This window comes from Megascapheus bottae, chromosome 19 (genome assembly GCF_031878675.1).
Source record: "Megascapheus bottae isolate mThoBot1 chromosome 19, mThoBot2.hap1, whole genome shotgun sequence".
NCBI lineage: Eukaryota > Metazoa > Chordata > Mammalia > Rodentia > Geomyidae > Megascapheus > Megascapheus bottae.
In genome coordinates this window covers 12,733,450-12,759,549 of record NC_143527.1, presented here as the reverse complement: position 1 = coordinate 12,759,549, position 26,100 = coordinate 12,733,450, and the positions used below count along the sequence as shown (strand labels likewise).

At 34.2% G+C, this 26,100-nt stretch overlaps 1 protein-coding gene across 1 annotated transcript in view; it reads left to right on the top strand.

Annotated features, from left to right (window-relative positions):
* Positions 1 to 26,100, top strand: part of Wdr7 (WD repeat domain 7) — a 256,133-nt gene that overhangs the window by 54,775 nt on the left and 175,258 nt on the right. The window contains exons 15-19 of the mRNA XM_090353041.1: positions 3,320 to 4,089; positions 5,392 to 5,480; positions 11,753 to 11,851; positions 14,350 to 14,468; positions 16,832 to 16,955. Coding sequence (XP_090209167.1) covers positions 3,320 to 4,089; positions 5,392 to 5,480; positions 11,753 to 11,851; positions 14,350 to 14,468; positions 16,832 to 16,955 — 1,201 coding nt within the window. The remainder of the gene's footprint in view (positions 1 to 3,319; positions 4,090 to 5,391; positions 5,481 to 11,752; positions 11,852 to 14,349; positions 14,469 to 16,831; positions 16,956 to 26,100) is intronic.

Genomic DNA, 26,100 nt, shown 5'->3' with positions numbered 1-26,100 from the left:
TGAATGCATATTACAAGCCCGGCCCCAAGCTAGAACCATTGTAGGAGAGTATATTAATCACATCCCACTCTGAGGGCCCCGACATTGAGAGCTCACAATATGGTGAGGAACAGGCATGTAATACATTATAGTGGGCCTTACACTACTTACAGTATGAAATTATTATTTAATAGATTGTATTAAAGTAGCAAACCTTGAAATCCTTCAATTGTGTTAACTTTTTAGTTTACCCTTATTTATATACTTGTTAATGAAAACTCATGAAAAGAAATGAAGTAACATGAACTGTATAACTATATTGTTATTTATAGATACTCATGAATACTCATCTTTTCCAAGAGCAAATATCTAAGTAAATTGATATTGTCTTAATTCTAGTGTAAATTCTAAAAAATCTATGGGATAACATTATGTATTCTTAAGTACTAATGTTGAGTAATAGTAATGTAACAGCAGAGGGCACCAGATGCCTATTTAGGTCCTATGTTTTCTTGATAGCTGCTAGTTTTTCTGCCTTTCTTTCCAGTTTCATTTCTCATTCTTGTCATTCTTCTTGACTAAAGTCATTAATGTAGAAACCATATTATGAATAATAATGATAAGGCATTCTCTTACCTCGTTTTAGAATATTTAAAAAGTACATTAAGGCATCAATCCATTTTTTTATTTAGTGTATCTTTTACAGTATGCATTTCAGAGCTCCTAGCTAGGCACTGGATGTTCATGCCTGCATGTATAATTTACTCAAATTAGTGTTAGTTGATATAAAACATTGAGTGAAATATCTGCCATTGTATGTTCAGTGTTTGAAAGAGCAAGCGTAAAATGCAGTGATGGGACATGTACGAGGTCATGCCTCATCCCACTTTCACATCCTTAGTGTTACTATTCTTTTATCTTCCCTCATCTGGATTATTTTGGCTGCATCCCATTTTATATTCATGGCTCCTGTCTCCTTTTTTTGCCAGTATTGATGGTGGATAAATCACATTAAACTTGATTATGTCCCTCTCCTTATTTGGGTAGTAATTCTCATACTTTATCTCAATGGAGTCATATGAGATACTCATTAGACAGATTCTGGCACATACCCAACTGTACTGATTCAGGTCTGGAAACCTATGTTTCACAAACATCTCTGGTGATTTTGAGAAAATGACTGCTTTAGAGACTCTCTGGCTTCCAAGATGATATTCAGAAGTCTTGGTTTGGTTCTATATGCTCTCTGATCTTGCGTTCTTAATTTGATCACTTGTGGGTTTCACCAGTATCTGTCCTGGGATGTTTGCCACCGTTGTTCTTTTCACATTCTGCAACATCTTACAGGTGTTACCCCTTCTTGTGAAGAAGAGCTCCCTTTACCCACGACTGAGTTGACACTTTGCCATTGTGATTGGCAGTCCCTTATTATTTAAAGCATCAGTTCTCATTACGTTTATTACACCTAAATTTGCTAGGTTTGAATTCTATGACTAGAAAGATTTGTACAGACATAGAACCAAATAGGCATGTAGGTAAATATGGAATGAAAAAATGAAATAGAGGAATGAGATTCAGAAAGTCATGATTTTTTTTTTAACTTGGTATTTGTAACTTTATCCTTATATTTAAATTTATCATATTACTTATGCCCTTGTTTTACAGTTGTGTAGAAATAACAGTTTATATAAAAGATCCCTTTGAGCAATTTTATAAGTAATGTTTAGCATAGGAGCCACTTAAAATATTTCTTGAAGAGTGGATACAATTATATGTGACTTAAGTGACAACAGGGAAATTGGGGAAGCGTATGGTCCTGGCATAATCATATACGAAGGGACAGATACCTAAAACTGCATGGCTCTGGAAGGGCAAAATGGTTTGATTCAGCACTGGAAATTACAGGAATTGTGTTAGAGATGAAGCTGGAGAGGTATGCAGTGATATATTCTAGAGGATGTTTTATGTTTTGTTAAGATTTCTTTTTTTTTTAATTCAAATTATTAAATGTTTTTGATACTACTGAAACCAAAACATAAAATACACAGGCATATGCAGACAAAAGAGAGACTAGTTAGTGAAACTTGTTATAGTTTTACTGTAGAATGATTGCTTAACAACTTTATTTTATTTATTTATTTTATTTTTTACTTTTATTTTTTGTCAGGCATGGGCTTGGGCTCAGGGTCTGGGTGCTGTCCCTGAGCTTTTGTGCTAAAAACTAATACTCTACCAGTTTGAGCCACAGTGAGAATTCAACTTTAATAATTTTATAAGGGTTTTTTTGGGGGGGGGGGCAGTGTGTGTGAGTGTGAGTGTGTGTGTGTGTGTGTGTGTGTGTGTGTGTGTGTGTGTATGTTCTTCTGTCTCTGTCTCATATACTGAGATTTGAGTTTGGGGATAGGAAGCTTTATTCTTAAAATGAGGTTTCACATCTATGCACTGATCTGTCAGGACTGAGGTCATCTTATTTTTTTTTTTTGAGGTCATCTTATTTTAAGTTTCTTTGTGGCTAGGATGTCAGATACACACGTGATATTTTTATAGTTTGAGATGGAGAGGTATTACAAGTATTTTTCCTGGGCTGGATTGAACTTGGATGCTCTGTGTCTTTACTTCCAGAGTAGGGGAGGGTTATAAGCATGAGGTATCACACCTAGCCTCATTTTTTTTGTTATTTACAATCTTTGTTTCTCAGCTAAAATAACAGTATTAGATACTCTAAAGATAACGGAAGGAGGGACCAAAGAGTTACCATTGAATGAATCTACTACCAATACTTTCAGTAAATGTGGGTATAAGGGACAATAAAGGGAAAGAGACATATAAGAGACATAGTAACAGTAATAAATATATATTTACACACATACATATATATATTTAATATCTAAGTAAAAAAGATTTGAACATATGTTTTTATGAATGGAAGTGAATCTGTGAACCTGAGAGGTTGACCATAAAAATAAAAAAAAAATGAAGGTTTGGTTAACTTAAAAGGATTGACTGCCATGATAAACAGATTTTTTTTTTCAGATAGAGTGGTAATTTGTTTTCAGAAACAGAATTTTCTGAATTATACAAGCAAATTTTAATATACTCTATGAGTATGCCTGTATCTTTAAATTTTAGTGGGCAGATTTATGACTTAGCATGAAGTTCTTCTGATTACATAAGTTCATGTCTTTTGTGTGATATTGATGGGTTAACTTCAAGTATTACTTTTAATGATACAGATCCCTATGAAGACAACCTATTGTTTACTTTAAGTTTTATTGTTTATTAATGAATATTCAAATTAAATGCTCTTAATTGTAACTGTTTTTTAAAAAATTTGTTGCAGGGGAATTTACCTAAATATTCTCACAACTCCCTGATGGTTCAAGCAATAAAGACAAACCTAACAGACCCAGATATACATGTGCTTTTCTTTGATGTGGAAGCGTTGATTATTCAACTTCTGACTGAGGAAGCCTCTAGGCCGAATACTGCACTTATTTCCCCTGAGAATTTGCAAAAAGCATCTGGCAGTTCAGACAAAGGGGGCTCTTTTTTAACTGGAAAACGAGCAGCAGTTCTCTTCCAACAAGTGAAAGAAACTATCAAGGAGAACATAAAAGAACATCTCCTGGACGAGGAAGAGGAGGATGAGGAGATATTGAGGCAGAGAAGGGAAGAAAGTGACCCCGAATATCGGGCCAGCAAATCCAAGCCATTGACCCTATTAGAGTATAATTTAACTATGGACACCGCAAAATTGTTCATGTCCTGCCTCCATGCCTGGGGTTTAAATGAAGTTTTGGATGAAGTTTGTCTTGATCGCCTTGGAATGCTGAAACCACATTGCTCAGTGTCATTTGGTCTCTTATCGAGGGGGGGTCATATGTCACTGATGCTTCCGGGTTATAATCAGGCTGCTTCTAAACTGCTACATGGGAAGGCAGAAGTAGGAAGGAAGCTGTCAACCACTGAGGGAGTAGGAAAGGGAACCTATGGAGTGTCTCGAGCTGTCACCACCCAGCATCTCCTGTCTATCATATCTTTGGCAAATACTTTAATGAGTATGACCAACGCAACCTTCATTGGTGATCATATGAAGAAAGGCCCAACCAGGTGTGATCGTAATAGAGTGATTTTCTTTTTATGCTTTAATAAAAGATACTTGTTCTGGTTTTCTTATTGTTTTTTACTTTTTAAATTATTCTGAAACTGTTAAAACTGTCACTATTTCAATGTCATCTCAGTGTTTCCCCTTTAAATTTCTTAGAAGAGTAAAAGAGATGTCTGTGATTTTCTGGTTTAAAACAGAGAGAGAGAGAGAGAGAGAGAGAGAGAGAGAGAGAGAGAGAGAGAGAGGGAGAGAGAGAGAGAGAGAGAGAGCGCGAGCGCACGTGCACAGAGAAAGAACAAGATTCTAAAAAATAAAAAGAATTGAAAGTGTGAGAGTAATCAGACTAGCTCTTAAAATGATACTTATTGGAAGTGTCAAATGTTTATTTGTTCAACATGCTTTTTATTGTAACCCATAAGTAATGAATAATGTATGTTAAGTGATTGGCTTCTGAATTTTGTTAGATGAATAGTCAGAGTTTTCTAACAGGGCAAGAGAAAACAACTGTTTAAAATGCAGACTATTTTGATGATTTTAGAATGCTGTTTTCTATTTTGTCAAAGCTATGAAGACAGCTTATTATGCTCTATGTAGTTGACAATATGAAGAATGATTTAGCTTAGAAAATATGTATGTAGGATCTATATGGTGTTAAGCTTTGTTGTAATTACTTTAAATAGAAAGTAATTCGTTAGTACCTATCAGCCTTATATATGGTAGATGGATTTGTTATCCTTTTATTACAGATAAGAAAACAGACACAGGTGCAGTAATTTGCCAAAGGTCTCATAAGTAGTAATTGATTGAGCCAAAATTCAAGTGGAAAATATTCTGCCTCAGGGTCCAAGCTTTCTTAATGCTTGGTTACCTTTCTTATATTTTCAGTATTAATACTTTAAAAATTATCATATTGTTACATAAATTCATTTGGACCAGTGATAGACAGCAGGCTAAAATCTCTTCATGCTAATATTGAAGCCAGGAGGACTGAGAACAATATTTGCCTGTGAGCTGAAGTTGATTGGAGGACTTATTCATAAATAATTCATCAAAAACCAGAGATGTAAAAGTTTTACGTGCAAATTGATAATCACGTAATAATTTTACCAAAATATGAAATGGAAAATAGTGATAGGTACAAAGCCAAAACTTTATCTAATCTTTTGTAACAGTAAATTAAAATGTTCTTTGTTTGTTTCTTTTCTAAATACAATTGAATCCAGAAAATGATAATCTTAAATTGTTTTGGAAATACGAAAATGTGAAAGAATATATATACATGTATTGTCTTCTTGTTTTTAAAGGCCACCTAGACCAAGCACACCAGACCTTTCTAAGACAAAAGGTTCCCCTCCAACTTCCAGTAATATTATACAAGGACAGATTAAACAAGGTAAAATTATATCTTATTAAGTAATTGACTTGACATTTCAGCTGTAGCACTGGGGAACCATAGCTAATACATAATCATAATATTTTGTTTGTCTCAGATTATTAAAAGAGAGAAAAGTTGTTATATTCCAGATGTAAATATGGATAATTAATGTGTCAGCCAAAAATAAATCAGATTTATTCAGAAATTGATAAGTGAGCATATATCACATAATTTTATTACACAGTCTTTGGCATAATTCTTATGCATTAGGGTGCTTTAATTTGACAATATTAGTGTTTTAACTGTGTATATCTTGAGCTTAAAATTTAGTGTTTTTTTTTTTTTTAATGTGTGTGTAGAATTGGTACTGTGGCTTGAACTCGGGACCATAAGGCAGACAATTTCACTTGAACCATGCCCATACCTCTAAGTTACTTTTATTTTAAAAGTAAACTTATGTAGTTTAATAGGCTAATGTATGTATGATAAAAAGGACCTTTTGTGTTTAGAATTGTCTTATCCCCAAGACATCCCATTATGTTTGATCATATTCCAAAATCAGAAAAAAAAAATGGCTGGATACTGGTGGGTGATTCTTATAATTCTAGCTACTCAGGAAGCTGAGATTTGAGGATCAAACAGAAAAATGACAAAAATTCTGAGATTTAAAATACTTTTGTAGAATCTTGGGTAAGATTGGATAATTTGTTCAGTTTTGATTTTTCTGATGTTAACCTCTGCTTTCTTTTACAGTTGTACCATCTAAGTATAAATTACTAAACCTTACCGTTTAGTTTTACCTGTCAAATTTTACAAAGTCAAGCATTCAGAGTATGTTCGTTGTGTTTGGCTTTTGTGTGAAATCAGTTTTGTTGCATTTCACTGGTTGGTTTATTTTCATTGTTATGTATTATTCTCTTGAATGTGTAGACCACAATTTACTAATTCTTTTTTTTCTGTTAAGGATATTGTGGGCTTTTGTCACATTGAAGAAATTTTTCATATATTCCTAGTTTGCTGAATTAAAAAAATACTAATGAATGTGTTCCTACATCGCTAAATGTGCTTTGCTGCAATTGTGTATGAGATTTATGCAAGAATTGTCGAGGTATGAGGTACTTGTGTGTAATCATCTGATAATGTCTTGGTGATTTTGGCAACAGGATGATGATCCTGATGGAATAGGTTTGGAAGTGGATCCTTTATGCGTTTTTTTTCTGAGATTATGTACATAGATATTATTTTTCCTTTTATATAATTCATTAATGAAGCCTGAAGGTTGTATTTTTTTTGTGCATTTGTTTGTTTTGGTGCTAGTTCTGTGGCTTGAACTCAGGGTCTGTTCCTGAGCTTTTTTTGCTCCAGGCTAATGTTCTATCAGAGCCAAAACTCTTCTGGCTTTTGGGTGGTTAATTAGACATAAGTGTCTCAGGGACTTTTCTGCTCAGGCTTGGTTTGATCCCTGATTAAATCTGAGTCTTCTGAGCAGTGAGGATTACAGATATGAGCCACCTATACCTGGCTTATGAGAAGATTCTTAAGTACAAATGAAAAGTAGAGTTATTCAAGTTTTTTTTTTTTAAATTTTCCAGTCCAGTAGGCTTTCAGACAAATTTATCAAAGAAAGAGTTGTAGGGCTTGAGATTATATCTGTTCTTCATTTCTTTTATTTATAACTTATATTTTTCTCTCTTTATACATAAAAATATCTACTAGATAAACAATTTATGCTGTATTCATAGCAAACAATAGATCATTTAATAGATTTCTACCTATTAGGGTTGTTTTCTATTTCACAGTATATGCTTTTTTATTTTATTATTTCTATTTTTTTCTTTAAATTTTTAGGGAACAAGCTATGCTGGTTGAATTGAGAATTCTCTTATTTTCCAATATGGAGATGCAGTACAACAAATTGCCTTCCTTTTTGGGGGGGGGGCGGGTCATGGGACTAGACCTCTGGGCCTGTGCTCTTCAGCTCAAGGCTACCGCCCTACCCCGTGAGCCACAGCACCACTTCCAGTTTTCTGGTGGTTAATTGGAAATAAGTTTCACAGACTTTAGTGGCCTGGGTGGCTTTGAACTGCGATCCTCAGATATCATCCTTCTGAGTAGCTGGGATTGCAGGTGTGAGCCACCATGCCTTGCTTCAAATATTTTTTTAGTATTATCTCACACATTTTGATGTGTTATGCTTTTATTATTTCTTTAGATTTTTTCCCATAGGCAATTTCATAATGGGTTGTTAAAGTTTCCAAATGTTTGGAGATTTGTTTTTTTGACAGTGTTGGGCCTTGAACTTAGGGCCTGAGCCCTGCCCTTGGGCTTTCTCAAAGCTAGAGCTCTACCACTTGAGCCACATCACCACTTCTGGATTTTTTTTTTTTAATGTATGTGATACTGAGGAATCAAACCCAGGTCTTTGTACATGCTAGACAAGCACTCTACCACTAGGCCAAACTCCTGGCCGTGTCTTTTAGAGTAAATAGATATTGACAGTCTCTACTGAGACAGTTACGTAGTAAAATATGTTAAGATGAATTATAAAATCCATTTACTATTTTGGTATTAAAATAAATATTTAGTGTAAGTTCTTTAAATATTCAGCAAATATTTTAAGCATTTTTTGTTTCCTAAGATCTTACTCAGAATTAGAGAAATTAGTACTGCCCTGAATAGTTCATATATTTTTAGTAAATAACAGATAACCAATTTAGGATAGGAAATGGTATTGTAAATTTCTATTACATATGACAACCACCACATACCATCTTTCTATCTTGAATCTCTTATTATGTTTTCTCTTTCTTGATCTCATGCAGTGCACTTTGCCTCATGATTATTTTTAAGCTGGTCTGCAAATATGAATGTGCTCCTACTATCATTCATATGTTACCTAATATCTTTTAATTTTAAATAATCTAAGTAAAGACATCAAGGCACTGGGCTTTTTATAGAAATTTCTATTTGAGCATAAATCTTTTGTATTTTTCTATAAGTAATATCAGGACATTTCACTGGATAATAATTTGTTGTTGGTGGTGGTTGTGGGGCTTGAACTCGGCCTGGGGACTGTCTCTGAGATTTTGTTTATTAATTAATTAATTTATTGCTAAAGCTTATGTTCGTCCACTCAAGCCACATCCTCATTTCTGGCTTTTTGGTGGTTGTTAACGAGCGTCTTGTGGGGGACTTTGATGTCCAGGGTAGCTTCAACCTGCCATCCTCAGATCTCAGCTTCCTGAGGAGCTAGGATTAGAGCTGTGAGCCACCAGCACCCAGCTGGATAATGATTTTTACACAAGAGTTTTATTTTTGTTTGACAGTGGACTCAGTATTTCAGGGTTTGCCAATAATTAGTGTCTATTGACAATTTTTGAAAGAAATATTATTTTTCAGATATTCAATTTTGCAGTGATAAGGAGTCTATTTAAGGGATAACAGATACAAACAACCAAATTGTATCACGGTTGTATCACAGTGATACAACCTTAAATCTATTGATAGGTTTAGGTTCTTTTATAACCTGACATAGTATATTTCTATTCATTAATAAATGCTAAAAGTTGGAAATTTGTATTTCTAATGCATTTATTTATTTCTAGGTGAATTTTGAGCTTGCATTTATTTAGTAGGTGTTTCATAAGCAATTCAAACATCTCAAGATTTGTCAGTCTGTATTAGGTTCTTTACAATTTTCTCTGAAATGGTGGGTTTAACTTACATTAAGCTGAGAAATAAGAAATTATTTCAGGATTCATTTATATTAACCAAAAGTTTACTACTATCCCCTAGGATTCCTAGCAAAAATATCTAACTTAACGTGGATCATATATATATTAAGGCACTAAATGGAGAGTCTTGTAAAATTTGTGTATTAGGATTTCCATTCTTATTTAAACTGGCTGATTACTTTGATTTACTATGGAAGCTTAAAAGGCAGGGATTTTTTTGTTGTTAGTTTGGTTCGCAAGGCTCGGAATAGTGGTTGATTCTTAAAAGAAGTTCAGTAAATATATTGTTTAAATTTTATTGTTGGAGTGATATCCAGAGGGGTTGCAGTTAATTCATCAAATAGTGTGTGCATTACTTGGACATTGTTACTCTTTGCCATGTTTTTCTCCCACTTCACTCCCCCTACCCCCTCCTACTCATCTTCAATAAATGTTTTATGAGCAAATATATCTGTAAGTATGTCTTCTTTATGCTTTTAGTATTAGTATGTTAATAACTAGGTGCTGAGATTTAGGGACACAATAAATCCCTGCCCTGAAGAAGTTTATGCCTACTGTAAGAAATCCGAAGGACTACAGTATTTTAATTGTTTATCTGCTTTGCTGCTAGACAGAGTGTTTCATGGGCAGAACTTTGTCTCTCTTTGTGTTTTTATATGGTTTTTCCAACATCTGGTACATGGTATGACACTCTTTTTTATTGTTAATTTAAGGAAATAGGACATTTAATAGAATTCACAGCAAATTAACATTTCTGTTATAATCTTGATATTACTAGGGAATTTTTACTTAAAATTAAACTTTTCTTCATTCATATTGGATTTCATCACTCATTCTAGTATCCTTTCAGAATGAAGACTAAAATCATATACAATTAACTTAGCCTTTCCAAGGACTTTTTTTTTTTTTTTTTAAATAAAGGACGTTCCTGAGAACTTTCAACTTTTCTAAGCTAAGAAAGGAACTTTTTCAACATTCTGGTGACATTAAAGCCAAAAATCTGAGAATTGTCAGCTTTAGCACCTTTATAAAGAAATAAACAGTTTTTAAGTCATATTAACTGCATCTGTAGGTAATTATGATGAATTAAACTAGAAATAAAAATCTTTTAATGGGATGCAGAAGTATTTGGGGTTGCTTTCCAAAATTATTTTATGATATGGTTCTTGTATTTTATGAAACACAAAAGCAATTCTATTTTTAGGTAAAATTGTTTGATTAAATTGTGTTTAGTATAGATTTCATCATTCATGTATATAATATGCTTTGATCATTACTACTAAGGGATAGAAAACAAGCCCATTAAAATAAAATTCATGTGTGTGCAGGAGCTGCTTCTTGGAATTTTTGTAGTTTAAATTTTCTTCTTGTTACTGTTCTTTGACTTGTTTTGGTTCTGTTTATTTTGCACGTGCCTGATTGACATTATGATGCATTGGTGTGGAAATTATGAAAAAGTTGTTTTCATGCAGCTGTCCTATCACCACAGAAGAACTTGAATGCATGAAAAGCAAACATATCATTCAGTGGACAATGTCGAATCTGTTCAAGAGACCAAACCTATTGCTGTTCAGTGACAGAAGAAAGGAGAGGGATTAATTTGAAGATGCTTGTGCATGACATATGCTAATTTCTCCCTAGGAAGGAAGTGTCAAATGGTGACCTCTAAATCTTAACATTGACCTCCAGTTGTAGAATGTGTGTGCCATAAGGTCCTTTTGCTTTTTCATATGCTAATTGAAGCTGAAGCATTTTCCTGGCAACCCAACTTTCTTGGAGGGCAGGGAGTTGGCTCAGTTCTTCTATAAGAATTACAAAACTCAAAATAGTTGCTTTTAATATGTCACAAAACACTTAAACTTCAATGAATGAAGCCACATGAAAATTCTTCTGGGAAGTGGCTCTGTGGCTGAAGTGATAGAGCACTGGCCTTGAGCTGAAGAGCTTAGGGATAGCGCCCAGATCCTGAGTTCAAGTCCCACAACCAACAAAAAGAAAAAGAAAAGAAAAAAAGAAAATTCTTCTGACAACATTGAAACATAATATTTACTTTTTATACATTAGTATGTTTTACATTGAATTTTTATACACTGAATATGGAAGTTGAAATATCATTCAATAGTTGTTTGAGATATTTCAAAATAACCTATTTGTGTTAGATAACAGAAAAATGTAATAAATAATCTGAAGACCAGCAGAAGTATCTTGACTATGTGTTATAGTTTTAAAAATTGTTTTGCTAATTCTTAATATTTTTTTCATTTTAGTTTTACTTTGTGTTATTTTAGAGCTGTTCTTTTCAGTATCTGATGCATTATTCATCTATACTTCTTTTAGATTTTGACTTGAAGAGGAAGTTAAACTCCATGTGGTTACTGTTTAATAAATTACGTCATTCCATGCTGTAATTTTAATAAGCATGCTCTTCTGATTTTTAATTTATGTTCACTATTTTGCCAGTTTTGTTTCCATTCTTCACTAATGTAGAACTTTTTTTTTTCAGAAAGCACTGTACCTCAATTTCTTCTCTTTATTTCTTCTATTTTCCTCTGCAAGTTGCTGCACCTGTCGTTTCTGCTCGGTCTGATGCTGATCGCTCTGGCTCTGACTCTGCTTCCACTCCTGCTTTACATACCTGTTTCTTAGTCAATGAAGGTATTCTCTCTCAACTTTCTAATGACTTTCTCTCGATCTCTACTTTATTTTAACAGCCTCTCTTCTTTTTATCTGATTTATACATTCACCTGCTTTGTTATGTATGAGATCCTAAAGTTCCTATTTTGTAACTTTACTTGCTTTTGTGAATGACAAAAGCCTGTTGTAGAAATGCACTGTTACTCCTGGATAGTATAAGCCATGTCTTCTATCATCTAGAATGCTGTTAAAGCTGTGCAAAGATGCTCCTCTTTGGTAGATGTCAATGTTAAATGGCAGACCGAATTTTGTAATTGTATTTTGCATGTGACCTATGGCATTGATGCTGATAAATTTGTTTTATATGTGTAACTAGTCTGTAGTGGACATACTTTTTATCTTTACAAAGCTGTATGCTATGATGAAATGGAGGTATGTTATAAGAGAGTCTCTTAATTTCCATTCTCATTTGAAAAGTCTTCAGATTGATTATAAGCTGATAGGAATTGGATTATTCTGCTACTACTTCTGGTGTAGGCTGATGCAAAACTTTAGAATTTAAATCTTTACACTTAGTTGAGCTACCACATGGTGGAAATTTTTGAACCACTGGAAATGTTACTAAAATTTTTAAACATTGGTTTCCCAAGACTTGTCTACTATTATTTATAACTTTCCAGGTTTAATGAAGGTTGTGAGTTACGGTTTATATCCATTTTTTTTTTTTTTGCCAGTCCTGGGCTTGAGCTCAGGGCCTGCGCACTGTCCTTGGACTTTCTCAAGGCTAGAGCTCTACCACTTGAGCCTCAGCACTACTTCCAGCTTTTATCTATGTACGTGGTACTAAGGAATTGAACCCAGATCTTCGTGCATGCTAGGCAAGCACGCTACCACTAGACCAAACTCCTGGCCTGTATCCATTCTTATACAATGAATTTATATGATACATAAAGGAGGAAATTTTTTAAAAAAATCTAAAATTCAGAATGATTCTGACTCTTCAGAATATAACAAGTCCATTTGAACAGAAGGAATACTATACTATCTGTGAAGTTTAGAACCCATGTTCTACGCCTTTGGAAATTTAAATCTAATTTCCTTTTTTTGTTTAGTTGTCTTGCATAGAATTGTTCTAGAATTTGTCTATGAAGACTGGATTTTAGGAAAAATCACTAGGGTATTTGTTAAGCTATTGTGAAAAATAGTTATCCCAGATAAGCTGTTAGATTTGGGGCCTTAAAGAGTCCTCACTAAGTTCAAATTTAGCTCACAGATATGTCTTTATTATATAAAGCATTAAAATGTATTAGGAATTACTAGGTGATAAAATACATTATATGTATATATGTATACTTATACATATAAGTATGTGTCTATAAACTAACCTATATCCCTGTGTTTTAAGTTATAACAATGTACATATGAATATATATATACATATATCCTGTGCTATGAGTTATAATCTAAAATTTTTTCACTGAATGGGTGAGTCTTTAAATAGGTGATGTGACTCTCTCTCTCTCTTTAGCAGTCTACTGATCAATTGTAGGTTTGAATACTATCACAGATCATTTCAGAGCACTAACTAAAATCCTATGTTGACAGATGTCTTTAAGTGACTGAGGGCATATGTTTTAATCCATTCTTGATTAGTTATTTTTAGGTATTATCCTCAGGTGAAAATGGTAATGGTTGTATATTAATAATGCCCTGATATGTAATTTGGGAAGAATGGGTCTCATTTATTGTGTATATATATATATATATATAAAGGTATTTTAGATCAATTTACAAATAAGTTGGAATGATTGAGAATGCCTGTATGATAGTATTTTTACATATTACATATAAGCTGTCTTTTTCATATAATCATTCTATATGTGAATAAGAACTTGGAAAGATGTAAGTCTTATTATTCTAAATCAGAATTACTGATTTTTAAGACTGTAAATTTTGCTTCATCAGATTTTTGTTTTGTGGAATATCTGGATTCATATTTGCTCTCAAACTGGCATTATTTCTTGGGTAATGATTGTGATTAAATGTCAGCTTCAATTTGTAGGAAAAAGAAAAACTTCCATAGTTGAAAACCCTCTGATGAAAAGGGAAGATATTTGTCTTGGATTATAGAAAGACAATAGATAGTTATGCTTTTAGTGACACAAACCTATCTTGGAATATCTTTTAACTGATAATATTTTCAGACCTATAGCTCTATGTCCTTTCCCATCCCCTGATATGTGTTTTATCTCACAACATCTATTTAAAAATGTGTTTTCTTTGGGAATTTGGATATGCTTTGTGTAGAAATTTGTTTTTAAGATATTGGGAAGTTTTTTTTTTAATGTTATTGGGGTTTGAACTCAGAGCTTCTCACTTGCTAGGCACATACTACACTTCTTCAAGTGTGTCTTCAGCCCTGGTGATACATGATAAAATGTATTTGGTATACCTTTTTTCTGCAAAATATCTAAAAGTAAGATCATTTAAAGTACTTTGGTGTTATCACATTTTGACAGGATGGAGTCAGTTAGCTGCTATGCATTGTGTTATGTTACCAGACCTGCTGGGATTGGATAAATTTAGGCCTCCTCTTCTGGAGATGCTGGCTCGAAGGTGGCAAGATCGCTGTTTGGAGGTAATGTCAATGTGATGAGGACAGATAACAAAAATATCAGAAAGGCTCATCCATGCTGGGCGCCAATGGTTCATACTTTTAATCCTAGCTACTCAAAAGGCTGAGATCTTTGTAGCACAATTCAAGTGTTAATTTCAGTAAATATAGGGTTCATTCATTTGTCCTACTACTTGTTTACCATGTGACAGAAAATATGGATTAAAAATTTCTGTTCTTTGTTTTTTTCAGTATATACACTAAAAAGTAATGCTTTTTTGCTATTCATTTACTTTTTTATTAGAGAATTTATTAATGTTGATTTTTACATCATATTTTAAATGACAGGTTTAAAAAACAAGTGTTCAAGGAGGGAATCTCTATTTACAATCACTGGGACTTAGTATTTAGAACTTAATCAAAATTAGGCTAAGGGTTTGTATGTCATAGAAACATTAATTTATGAAATAAAACATTATGTCTATAGAGTCATAGGTTTTTATGTCTATATAGTTATGTTTATATTTCCATTACCGTGTCCATAACTTTGGGTATGCAGTTATTGAGTCCTCGCTCTTGTACTCTTTGGATTTAATAGCCACATATTAAGGATACCATGCGCCTTTTGTTCCTTAGGTCTTGACTTATCTCACTCAACATGATTTGCTCTAGATTCATCCACTTCCCTGCAAATTCATTTACTTTTTTAATACAGTGAATACTTGATAAAATGTTTCATATGCTTTAGGATTGTGTCTTAATTGTTGAGTTTATGCAAGTTATACTGACACATACACTAATGTACATTAATTACATCCCCAGGATCACACATTGAGTACCATTACGTCAGTCAAATTCCAAGTCAATAGTAATAGTCCAACAAAAGGTACTGTATTGTAGTAAAATGAGAAAATCTTTAGTATTAGAAAATCACTGGATTTGAATATCAGTCTGTACAGTTATTAATTCTGTGACCCTGGGAAATTTACTTACCCTGTTTGAAACTCATTTGTAGAGGACAATATAGTTCTCATGGAACTGCTATCAGGGTCAAATGAGATAATGCAAACAAAACAATGCAGAGCTGGACACATGCTAGAATTTCAATAATTGTGCCCATTATTTGTGTTGTATTACATATTACTTAGAATATCTACAACTTGATGTATTACTGAGATTTCCCTTACTATAGGTTTGACTTATATAGCTAAAGTGGTTTATATCATTTGAGATTTTTAATTTTCCAAAGAAAAAAAGGAGTCATATCACTTAATGATATGGATATATTCTGAGAAATATAGTGTAGGTAATTTTACTTTGTGAACATAATAGAGAGTATTTAAACAAACTTATAAAAACTAAGCTGACCATAATACCATATGGTGATATAATCTTACGACTATCATGTATGTGGTCTATTGACTGAAATGTCATTATGTGGTTAAAATACTTTTAGTGATGATCTTTGATCATGTGTGAGGTGCCACCAATCTTCAGTTTTTAACTCATTATTTGGTTGGCATTTCTCATGTAAATTAATACGGTTTCCCCAAGCCACATGCTTGTGGCTTCCACCTCTCATCCTAACTACTCAGGAGGCTGAGATCTGAGGACTGAAGTTTGCAGCCAGCAGGAGCAAGAAAGTCTGTGAAATTTCCATGTACAATTAACCACAAAATATTAAGTGAAGTAAGCCAGACCCAAAGGAACATAGGCTCAATGATTTTCCTCAGTTGTACAAACCTTGGACCCTTCTAGCAGAGGATTACAATAGCTCAAAACCTAGATACATAAGGTCATATAGGATGAGGCTAAATGAAAAAATCTCTAGGATATGGAAACAAGAGCTATATAATGTATGATTGTTGTTCTTAATGTACTGTGGTATTTCTTATCTCTGTTGTCTCTTGGTTATTCTCATATTGTTACAGTATCTTACCTTGTAATCTGGTATATTGAATATATATTTATTTGTTTATTTGAAGTAGGAAAGGGAAACAAGATGAGGGGAGGGGATTAGGGAGGGAAATGGAGACAAAAACATGAGAAAGGGTATCAATGTGTGTGAAGTAATGCACCTTCTACCTGATGAATATAACTGTAACCCCTCTATTAATTACAATAGAAAATATATGAGAGAGAGAGAGAGAAGGAAGGATGGAAGAGGGGGGAGTGAGGGAGGGAAAAAGTACTGGAAGTGGAGCTGTGGAATCCCCAGTCGAGTTCAAGCTCCAGAACCAGGAATATATAAAAATAGATATATAGATGTATAGATATATACTTTCTCCGTATGTAGTTAATAGATTCTATGTTCTAGTTTGATTTCATTATGGACTTTCTAGTATATAGACAGTAACTGCTCTGCTTTCTTATGTTTGTGATCTTAGGTTAGAGAAGCTGCACAGGCTCTGCTTCTTGCAGAGCTGAGAAGAATTGAGCAAGCAGGGCGAAAGGAAGCCATCGATGCCTGGGCTCCTTATTTACCTCAATATATGGACCATGTGATATCACGTAAGAGTTGTTATTCTTTTATACAAAGCTTTGCACGTTGAAAGGATATCAGTCTTGCACATATGCATGCTACTATATGTCAACAACATTGAATCATTTACCTTTAACTTAAATGATCCTCAAATCCATCTTTCATATTTCAAGTCTCTATAGTTTAGAATTTGGTATTTCTTTTAAAAAATAGCAAAAGTTATCTAAAATCAAAATATTCACCACTTCTTAACACCCCTTTATATAAAACATTTCTTATATAATTAATTCCCAATTAAAAATCTTTTCTTATTTAATATTGTTAAGCTGCTTTTTTCCTTCTTTTTTTTTTTTTTTTTTGCCAGTCCTGGGCTTGAGCTCAGGGCCTGAGCACTGTCCTTGGACTTTCTCAAGGCTAGAGCTCTACCACTTGAGCCTCAGCACCACTTCTGGCTTTTTTTTTTTTTCTATATGTGGTACCGAGGAATTGAACCCGGGTCTTCGTGCATGCTAGGCAAGCACTTTAACCACTAGGCCAAACTCCCGGCCCCTAAGCTGCTTTTTTCTGTCTGCTGAATATTTGGCTGTTGACTTGGTCCATATTGATCTGGTGATATGCAAGTACAAATATTAGGCAATATTCATTGCAAGTTAAGGTTGGAATTGAGAACTCTCAAAAACTAAGATCTGGCAGAGTTAGGCCAGTGTACTATTGAAGAAAGAGAATATTCGTGATTGGTTTTTCAAAAGAGAAAAGTTAAAGCTTTGGGACATTTTTTGCAAATTAAACCTTTTGATCATGCGTTGTGTTAAATGTACATTTGGGGAAAAGTACTATTATCATTTTTTTCTTTTCACAAAATACATGCTTATCCTCAGTTCATTATTTTGATTTATCATTTTTCTAGGAAAGTTTACAATTAAATGTATTCTTACTGTATTATATAATAAGTTTCAGCTATTAAAGTGAAATCTTGATGACACTTGACAAGACCACTTTATTATGAAATTTGACGTGGTTTATAAGTGGATTTCTAAGTGTTTACTAATGCCAGTTAGTCTTAGTAATGAAATACTCATCCTAAATATACTCATTACTAAATATATCAAGATAGATATTGCTTAATTATGCAAGAAGGAAATTTAAAACAAAGTTCAGAAAAGGTTGGAGCTATCATAGTTGGTCTAAATACTGGTTGTTTGCAAATTGACAGTAGTAGATGTTCGATTAGGCCTGTTACCTTAAGCACTTAAGCTTTCTTACATTCAATTTTGTTATAGGTAAAAGTAAAGATTATAGTAGGATTTTACAGGATTCTAATAAGTATGGAGTAAATTCATCTTTGCTAAGTGCTTAAGGTAGTACCTAAACACTATTTATTTGTTTAAATACTGTAAAGTAGAGAGGGAGTGAAGGGAGGGCCAGGGGGACAAAAATATGAAAAGGGATATATCAATGTTTGAGAAGTAATGCACCCACTACCTGACAAATGTAACTGTAACCTCTCTATACATTGCCCTGACAGTAAAATACAATAAAAAATAATGAAGAGAAAATACTGTAAAACATTAAGCAATAACAATTCTACTTAAATTTTGAGTATCAGAATATTTACTTAGTGAATATGGATTTTCATTTGATTATGGGAAATTCCCATTCCAATAAAAGGAAAATAAGTTTGTTTTGAAAAACCTAAGGACTCTAGATATTTAGAGCCTATAAAATGATAGTCTTAAAATCATTTAGAAATATAGAATTAAAAAAGAGATTTCTGAGATATAAAAATTAGGAAATGAAAAAGCTCTAGTTTTGAGTATTTAAGTAATCAATCTGGAACATACTTTTGTTCCTAGCTTGTGAGCTTTAACTTCATATTTCAGAAAGTCAAGTTCAATCATCAGCTTGTCATAAACCTTATCGGATGAGGGGCCAGGCGGATGAGGGGCCGGGAGTTTGGCCTGGTGGTACAGTTGCCTAACATGCATGAAGACCCAGGTTCTATTTCTCGGTACCACATACATAGAAAAAAAAGCCAGAAGTGGTGCTGAGGCTCAAGTGGTAGAGCTTTAGCCTTGAGAAAGTCCAAAGACAGTGCTCAGGCCCTGAGCTCAAGCCCAGGACTGGCAAAAAAAAAAACAAAAAACAACCAAAAACAAACACCCTTATTGGCTGAAAGATTAAGTTAAAGACAAAGTATAAATGTGATAACAGAGACACAATAGTCAATTACTAAAGATCTATATGATAGAAGTAATTAGCCAGGTGCTTTACCCTCATTTTTACAATTCTGATTTCTCAAGAGGCTGAGATATGGAGGATCAAAGTTTGAAGCTAGCCTAGGCTTAGAAAAGCACGTGAGATTCTGTCTCCAAAAATCACCAGTTTAAAGCAGGTCTGAAAGCATGGCTTGATGGTAGCGTTTTAGCCAAAAGAAGCAAGCTTAGCAAGACCACCCTGAGGTCCAACCTCAGTATCTCAAAAGAAGAAAATTAAAAGAAGAAGATTTATATTTATATATCTTCAAGACATCTCCATTTAGATATATGAAATGTTGGGGAATGAATAGATGAGAAGCAATACCAAACAGTGATATGACACCCAGACATAAATGTAGGTATGATAGAATCAGAGACAATTTCTAGATTTTGATTACTGTTTGCATTTAAAAGACTAAGAAAAATGGTAAAGATTAGCACAGCGTTGTATTCTTTCTTCTTTTTTTTTTTTTTTTTGGCTTGAGCTCAGGGCCTGAAGAATCGAACCCAGGTCTTCGTGCATGCTAGACAAAGCACTCTACCACTAGGCCAAACTTCTGGCCCCAGTTGACTGTTCATAAGAGGGGTATTATTAGCCATTGTACTGAGTAGTACTCTACTTTGCTCCTGGAAAGAACATAATGGTTTAGCCCTAAGATAAAGGCATAGAAGAGCCACAAATTAGTCCCTGATGCAATGCTAGAAATGCATGTATTGCTAGGTGAAAGATCTGTTAGTAGGTTCAGAGAGGATATAAAATATACTGAAAAATGCTGGCAAGGTGGCTCACGCCTGTAATCCTGGCTACTCCAGAGGCAAAGATATGAGGATTGCTGAGGATTGCGTTTCAAAGCCAGTCCAGGCACTCAATTTCTTGAGATTCTTTTCTCCAGTTAATCACTAGAAAATGGGAAGTGGGGCAATGGCTCCCAGGGTAGGGAGGTGGCCTTGAGCTGAAGAGCTCAGAGACAACGTTCAGGACCAGAGGTAGAGCAGTAGCCTTGAGCTGAAGAGCTCAGGGACAGTGCCCAGACCCAGAATTCAAGCCCCACAACCACATACGTGTGTGTGTGTGTGTGTTCTCTCTGGCAAACTTTTGCTAAATATTTAGTCTGTGTATTGCATTTAGTAATCTTATAAGATAGGCAGTGCTGTTCTTTCCACTGTTATCCCCAGTTTATTTTTTCTTACAAGAGTTAACTGAGACAGCAAGGTGTGGTGGGTCATGCCTGTAATCCCAGCTAATCTGAAGGCTGACATCTGAAGATCAAAGTTCAAAGCCAGCCCTGGCACAAAAGGACTTGAGACTCTTGTCTCCAATTAATCTCTAGAAAACAGGAGGTGGGGCTTGGCTCAAGGGTAGGGTGGTAGCCTTGAACTGTAGAGCTCAGGGACAGTGCCCAGGCCCAGAGGTAAGGCAATAGCTTTGAGCTGAAGAGCCCAGGTAGAGTTTAAGCCCCATGACCCACAAAAAAATGAAAAAAAAAAAAAGTTAACTGATGCTAAGAAGAATTTTAAAACGCCTCTGAAGGTCACTCAGATACTTAGATGAATGCAGAACAATCATTTTCTTAGGCACTGTTTATTCTGTTGTTTATTCCAATATCCTTAGATTGTTAAATGGGAGGTTGTGTGGATGTTAAAAATAAGTAGATATTTGCTAAGCTAATGTTGCTTTCATTGTTTTGTGTTTCCACAAAATGGACTAGAAAATAACTTCTGCAAAGTTGTTCTTTGGTGATTTTCATTTAAATGTTAAAGTAAACATGAGCTAATTTGTTCTTAGGCCAGATTTAAACTTTTCCATTTATGTAATTAAGTCCAGTTTTCTTGTAGTATCTGTGACTACTTTATAAATTAACTGAATGCTAGTATACTTAAATTTTAAGATTGCCACTCATAGTAATTATATTTTCAGTGAAAGAATAAACAAATATGCATTCCACATGTAACTGAAATATTATACATTAACAACTTTGTATATAATGTTACTTAATCCTGAAACTTTTATATTGACTGGGTATAATTGGATAGGGAACAGGGGAAAGCAAGATGAGAGGTGGGGGCAGGGGGGAGGGAAATGGGGACCAAGACATGTGAAAGGGTATCAATGTATGGGAATTAATGCACCATCTATCTGACAAAAAAAAAAATCTGTAAAGTAAAAAAAAAATACTTTGAGTTTGCTCTCTTGGAGCCTTCTATTTTAATAAAAGGATGTCAAGCTAAAGGAATAGGGATTTTGAACGTATTAAAGAGAAGAAAGCAAAGAACAAATGAGGAATGACCACATAGGGCTGTTGAACAGATTTTCTGTCCAAAGGGATCAAAAGGTTATGGAGCCAGCTGGTGGACAGCCCACACCTGCCACCTACATCCTTGCAGTGAAATCGCCTCTACCATTGCCATTAATATTTAAAAAGATGTTCATCATCACAAGTTATATCATAAAGTGTTGCTTTAAAACCATGCTTTGTTTTCTAGCATGGGGATCTTTATCACTAAAATAAGCAAATTATTAAGCAATGTGTCTGTTGAATATACCACTCATCAGATTATTTTAACTATTCTTAGCATTTCAGAGTACATAGTAATTAAGCAATATTGGCAACATTTACCTCATAACTGAGCTTTGTCTAAGAAGTAACGGCTTAAATATTTGAAGCATAGAAAATACTCCTCTGAGATGAAGTCAGAATTATTTGTACCAAATAGGGATTAATATTATTTTCTGAAATGAGTTCATTTCCGACAAGAGCATTTCCTTGGCTTTGATGGCCTTTATCTTCTAGCTCTAGAATCAGTGGTTTTAAGTGGGGGTAACTTCCATGGAGCTCAGTCAGCAAGTGATTGTGTGAGTGGGCACTAAAATGACAACTTCAGTCAACTGGCCCTATTGACAAGATCCTTGGCATATTTTAGGTATATTATGCAATTATAGAGTCTTTTGCAGGTTTGAGGATTAAGGAAAGTAATAGTTGAAAGCCTATGCTTTTTCAAGATTCCTGAAACCATTGAATAGGAACTGCATAGCATCAAACATACTGCATCTAACACAAGTAGTTGGCCTCTCTTTCCTTTCTTTCCTCATACCGGTTTCTCTAGCTTTATTTCCTATTGCTGCTGCCTTAGAACTTAATTTGTCTTACTCAAGGGCTTGGCTTGACAGTGGATTAGGTATCACTGGGAAGATGAAAAGGAGCAATAGTCTGCCTTAACTGAAAGTCACAGATTTTCATGAGAACCAAGTTTTCAGTTATTGAGTCGTATGAGAATTTTTCTGCAGGTAATAGAGCTCTGTCCTTAAAACCAGTCATGAATTACCATTATATCCTTCACAAATGTCAAAAATGCATAAACTTCTGGTTCAAACTGTAGATTGAAAATTTGAGGATAAGTGCACTGTGATTTCTAGTTGAATGAACCAAAAATCCGATTGTAAGTACTGCATCTGTTCTTAAATGCTAATTTACATTGCTATTATAAACTTTTCTCAAGTCATCAGTTTTTAGCATGTATGTATAGTTGATTTTGTATTTCAGAGCACATAATAATTGGTACCAAATAAGGATTAATATTCTTTTCTGAAACTTGTAGTACTATTTGGGTATAACCAAACATTATGAATTGCCTAAGATTTATTTTAAAGTAAAGATGTTTTTCAGAATGCTCTTGGATATATTTTTTATTTGTGACACACTACATGTAGCATTGATAATTGACTTTTTATGAGGTCAAGCACCTAGTTTATGAAATATATCCACACTTGCCCTTCATTCCAGTCAGTGACTTCTCTGAGGTAAATGCTGATGGTTCCTCATTTCCTTTGGCCTGTGATGCAGAGTGACCTTAAGGGACATAAGGTCACAAGTGTAATTATTTTTTGTGCATTGTGTTCTGCTTTCTTAAAGTGGCTCATCTTCTCTTTTAGTTTTAGAAACATTAGACACATAAAAGTCACTACTATCTAATAAATCAAAATCTCTTCTAAAGAGAATGCTGTTGTAATTTTTTGCAATTATGGCCGATGTAGTATTAATTTGCAAATTTATCATCTTGGGTATTGATAAAGGCTATGTAACACTTTGTGTTTAATACATATTGATGTCATCAGAACACACCATCCTTTGTTGTTATTGAGTCCCTGCCTTTTTAGCTTCCTTTTGTATTAAGGTTAGGCCTGTCTTTTTCTCCCCTTTGGAAACAGAATAGAATTTCTTTGTTCAATGAAAGATAGTCCTGATAGTACTTTGGATTTGATTTTTCAACATGCCAGACTTTATTACCTTTATAACCTGGAATTGAAGTCACTTTTCTGATTATGGTAGTGTTCATTTTGAACACAGGTATGGCTGGACCAGCAATACATAAGAAGGTAAGATGAAACTGTGTATTGTAGAGGTAGTGAAAAATATCTCATGGCTGTTAAATAGATTTAAATATTAATGTAATCTCTAGCAGACAGATATCATCAATTTGTAATGGAAAGAGGATGAGGAAAAAACTAAGGAATGGGCTTGATAAATGTGTTTTAAGCAAGTTTTTTCCTACCTCTGAAAGGCCTTAAAACTACATACTAGTTTTCCTTCCTTTCATCTTTCTCCCCTTCCCATCCTCCTTCCCTCTCTCCTTCTTTCCCTCTCTCCTTCCTTCTTGTTATCTAGAACATTTTTGAGTGGTTAAAGAAGTGAAGATTTTAAATTCTAGATGCTCAAGATTTTTTAAAAAAATTTCTCCTTTTTTTGTTGAACTATTTCAAAGTGCTTCTGATTTTTAAGCTTGGTAATCAGAGTTGTTTGGGCCCATACCAAGGATGTAAAATTAGCACCACTTGCTTCTTGAAGAAAGAGTGCTTCTTAGTCTAAAATAAAACTCAGATGTGTATGTCTCTTGCATTTCATCTATAAGTTGAATAATGTTCTCTCCTTTTTACTAATTACCAATTTTTATTGCTACTAGACTGTTTTTCTGCCCCTAATAGCTGCTGCCCAGATTTCTAATTTGCTATTTCTTGTTTTGTGGCAACCAGTTAACCATGCTTATTTGAGTTAAAATAAGGGAGAACTGGCTGAGAATAAGGGCTCCTGGATGAAAAACTACCTAAGCTATAGTGTAAGCACTATGTAGTGTCCCCTGTTGGCTCTTTTCTGCTTACTGCACTACTTTCTTGGTTCTTTAGGGGCATTCTGGGTTGTCCCTTTCTTTTTGAACAAGAACATTCTTATTAAATTTTGGGAAGTTAAGGAAAAATCATTTGATAGTTTCTGAAGGACTGATAATTGTAAAATATTCCTTTTGTAATGCCTTTTTTATGGATCAACTGAAATTAAAAGATGATATTCTTTCAGAAATACCTATAGTAGTTATCTTAGAGTGTTTACAAAGCCAGTGGGAAATGGTTATGTATTGTGATTAAAAAGAGAAAGTATTAAAAGTGGTTTGATTGATGTACATTAAAAACCTCTTCTGTTCTGCTCCAATTTTTATATTTGATGGCAGAAAGGTTTGACTTAAGACAAATTATATTATGCAAAGCACATTGTATCTGAATTGTATCTGATTGCAGTGTTTCATTGGGATGGGTGTTTGTTCCTCTTTTTTCTTACAGAGTGTTGGAACTATTGAGTTTAATTTTAAGCAGTCTAGACTGATCATGTATTTAACAGCATTAAACTGTTCTATTTCTCTATATCTGGCTACTAACCTAATAGAATAACAATGAAACTTCTTTTTAATTGGTCTTAACGGTCCAAAAGAAAATCCCAGCCGAGTGACTTGTATTCTTTGATGCAGTCTTAAATTGTCTTGTGATTTTCCTTATACCTTTTTCACATTGTTGGAATTTAGACTAATAAAGCAACAAATTTAAAGTGAAAAGAAAGCATTACTGAATGGATTATTTGGTCTTTACCTCTTATGTTTATCTTTTATCCCATCAGGCAAGCTACAGGTTAGGTAACTTCATGCTTCTATGCATTTGCATTGTTTTGTTATTTTAATTCAACACCTCTGCAGAGAAGCTCTATAGCCACAAGCCCATTGTCTGCTTTTAGATTGTCAGGAGAAACCCTACAACAATGTGCCACAGTGTGAAACGAAAGGAGTGAAACCTCAGGAAACAGACATGTGGCTCTTTTTCTAGTGGAAACTGAGGAGTTCTAAGTGTGTTTCTTAGCCTGCCGGTCTTCATCCCATCCCACTTGGGGAACGCTGATAATCATCTGGCCTCTGTGGCACTATTGCTGGTCCTGAAAAGGCCTGAAATATTTTTAGTTATTTCCTCATGCCTGCTTCTTCTCTTTCATAAGCCTTATCTGTCTCCCTGGCCCCAAGGCAGGAGGAATTCATTACCTCTCCTAGAGCTGTAATTGGTGGCAAGGCCCCTAGGAGGCACAACTGCCTTTCTTTGAGGTATTTGCACATTTTTACCAAATGCTTTAAGAAGTTGAAGGCCTGTGAAGACTTTTTTTTTTTTTTTTTTTTTTTAATGCCAGTCCTGGGCTTGAGCTCAGGACCTGAGCACTGTCCTTGGACTTTCTCAAGGCCATAGCTCTACCACTTGAGCCTCAGCACCACTTCCAGCTTTTTTTCTATGTATGTGGTATTGAGGAATTGAACTCTGGTCTTTGTGTATGCTAGGCAAGCACTTTATTAGTAGGCCAAACTCCCCACCCTGTGAAGACTATTTTATAGAAGATAATCATCCATTCAACCTGTGATACTTTTTATTTTAGTTTTTTTATTAAAGAATTTATTAACGTTGATTTTTACATCATATTTTAAATGGTAAGTTTAACAAACAAGTATTCAAGAAGGGAATCTATTTACAATCATTGGGACTTAGTATTTAGAACTTAATCAAAATTAGGCTAAGCAACCTGTGATACTTTTTAAAAATGCTGTTCAAATGGAAATGCTC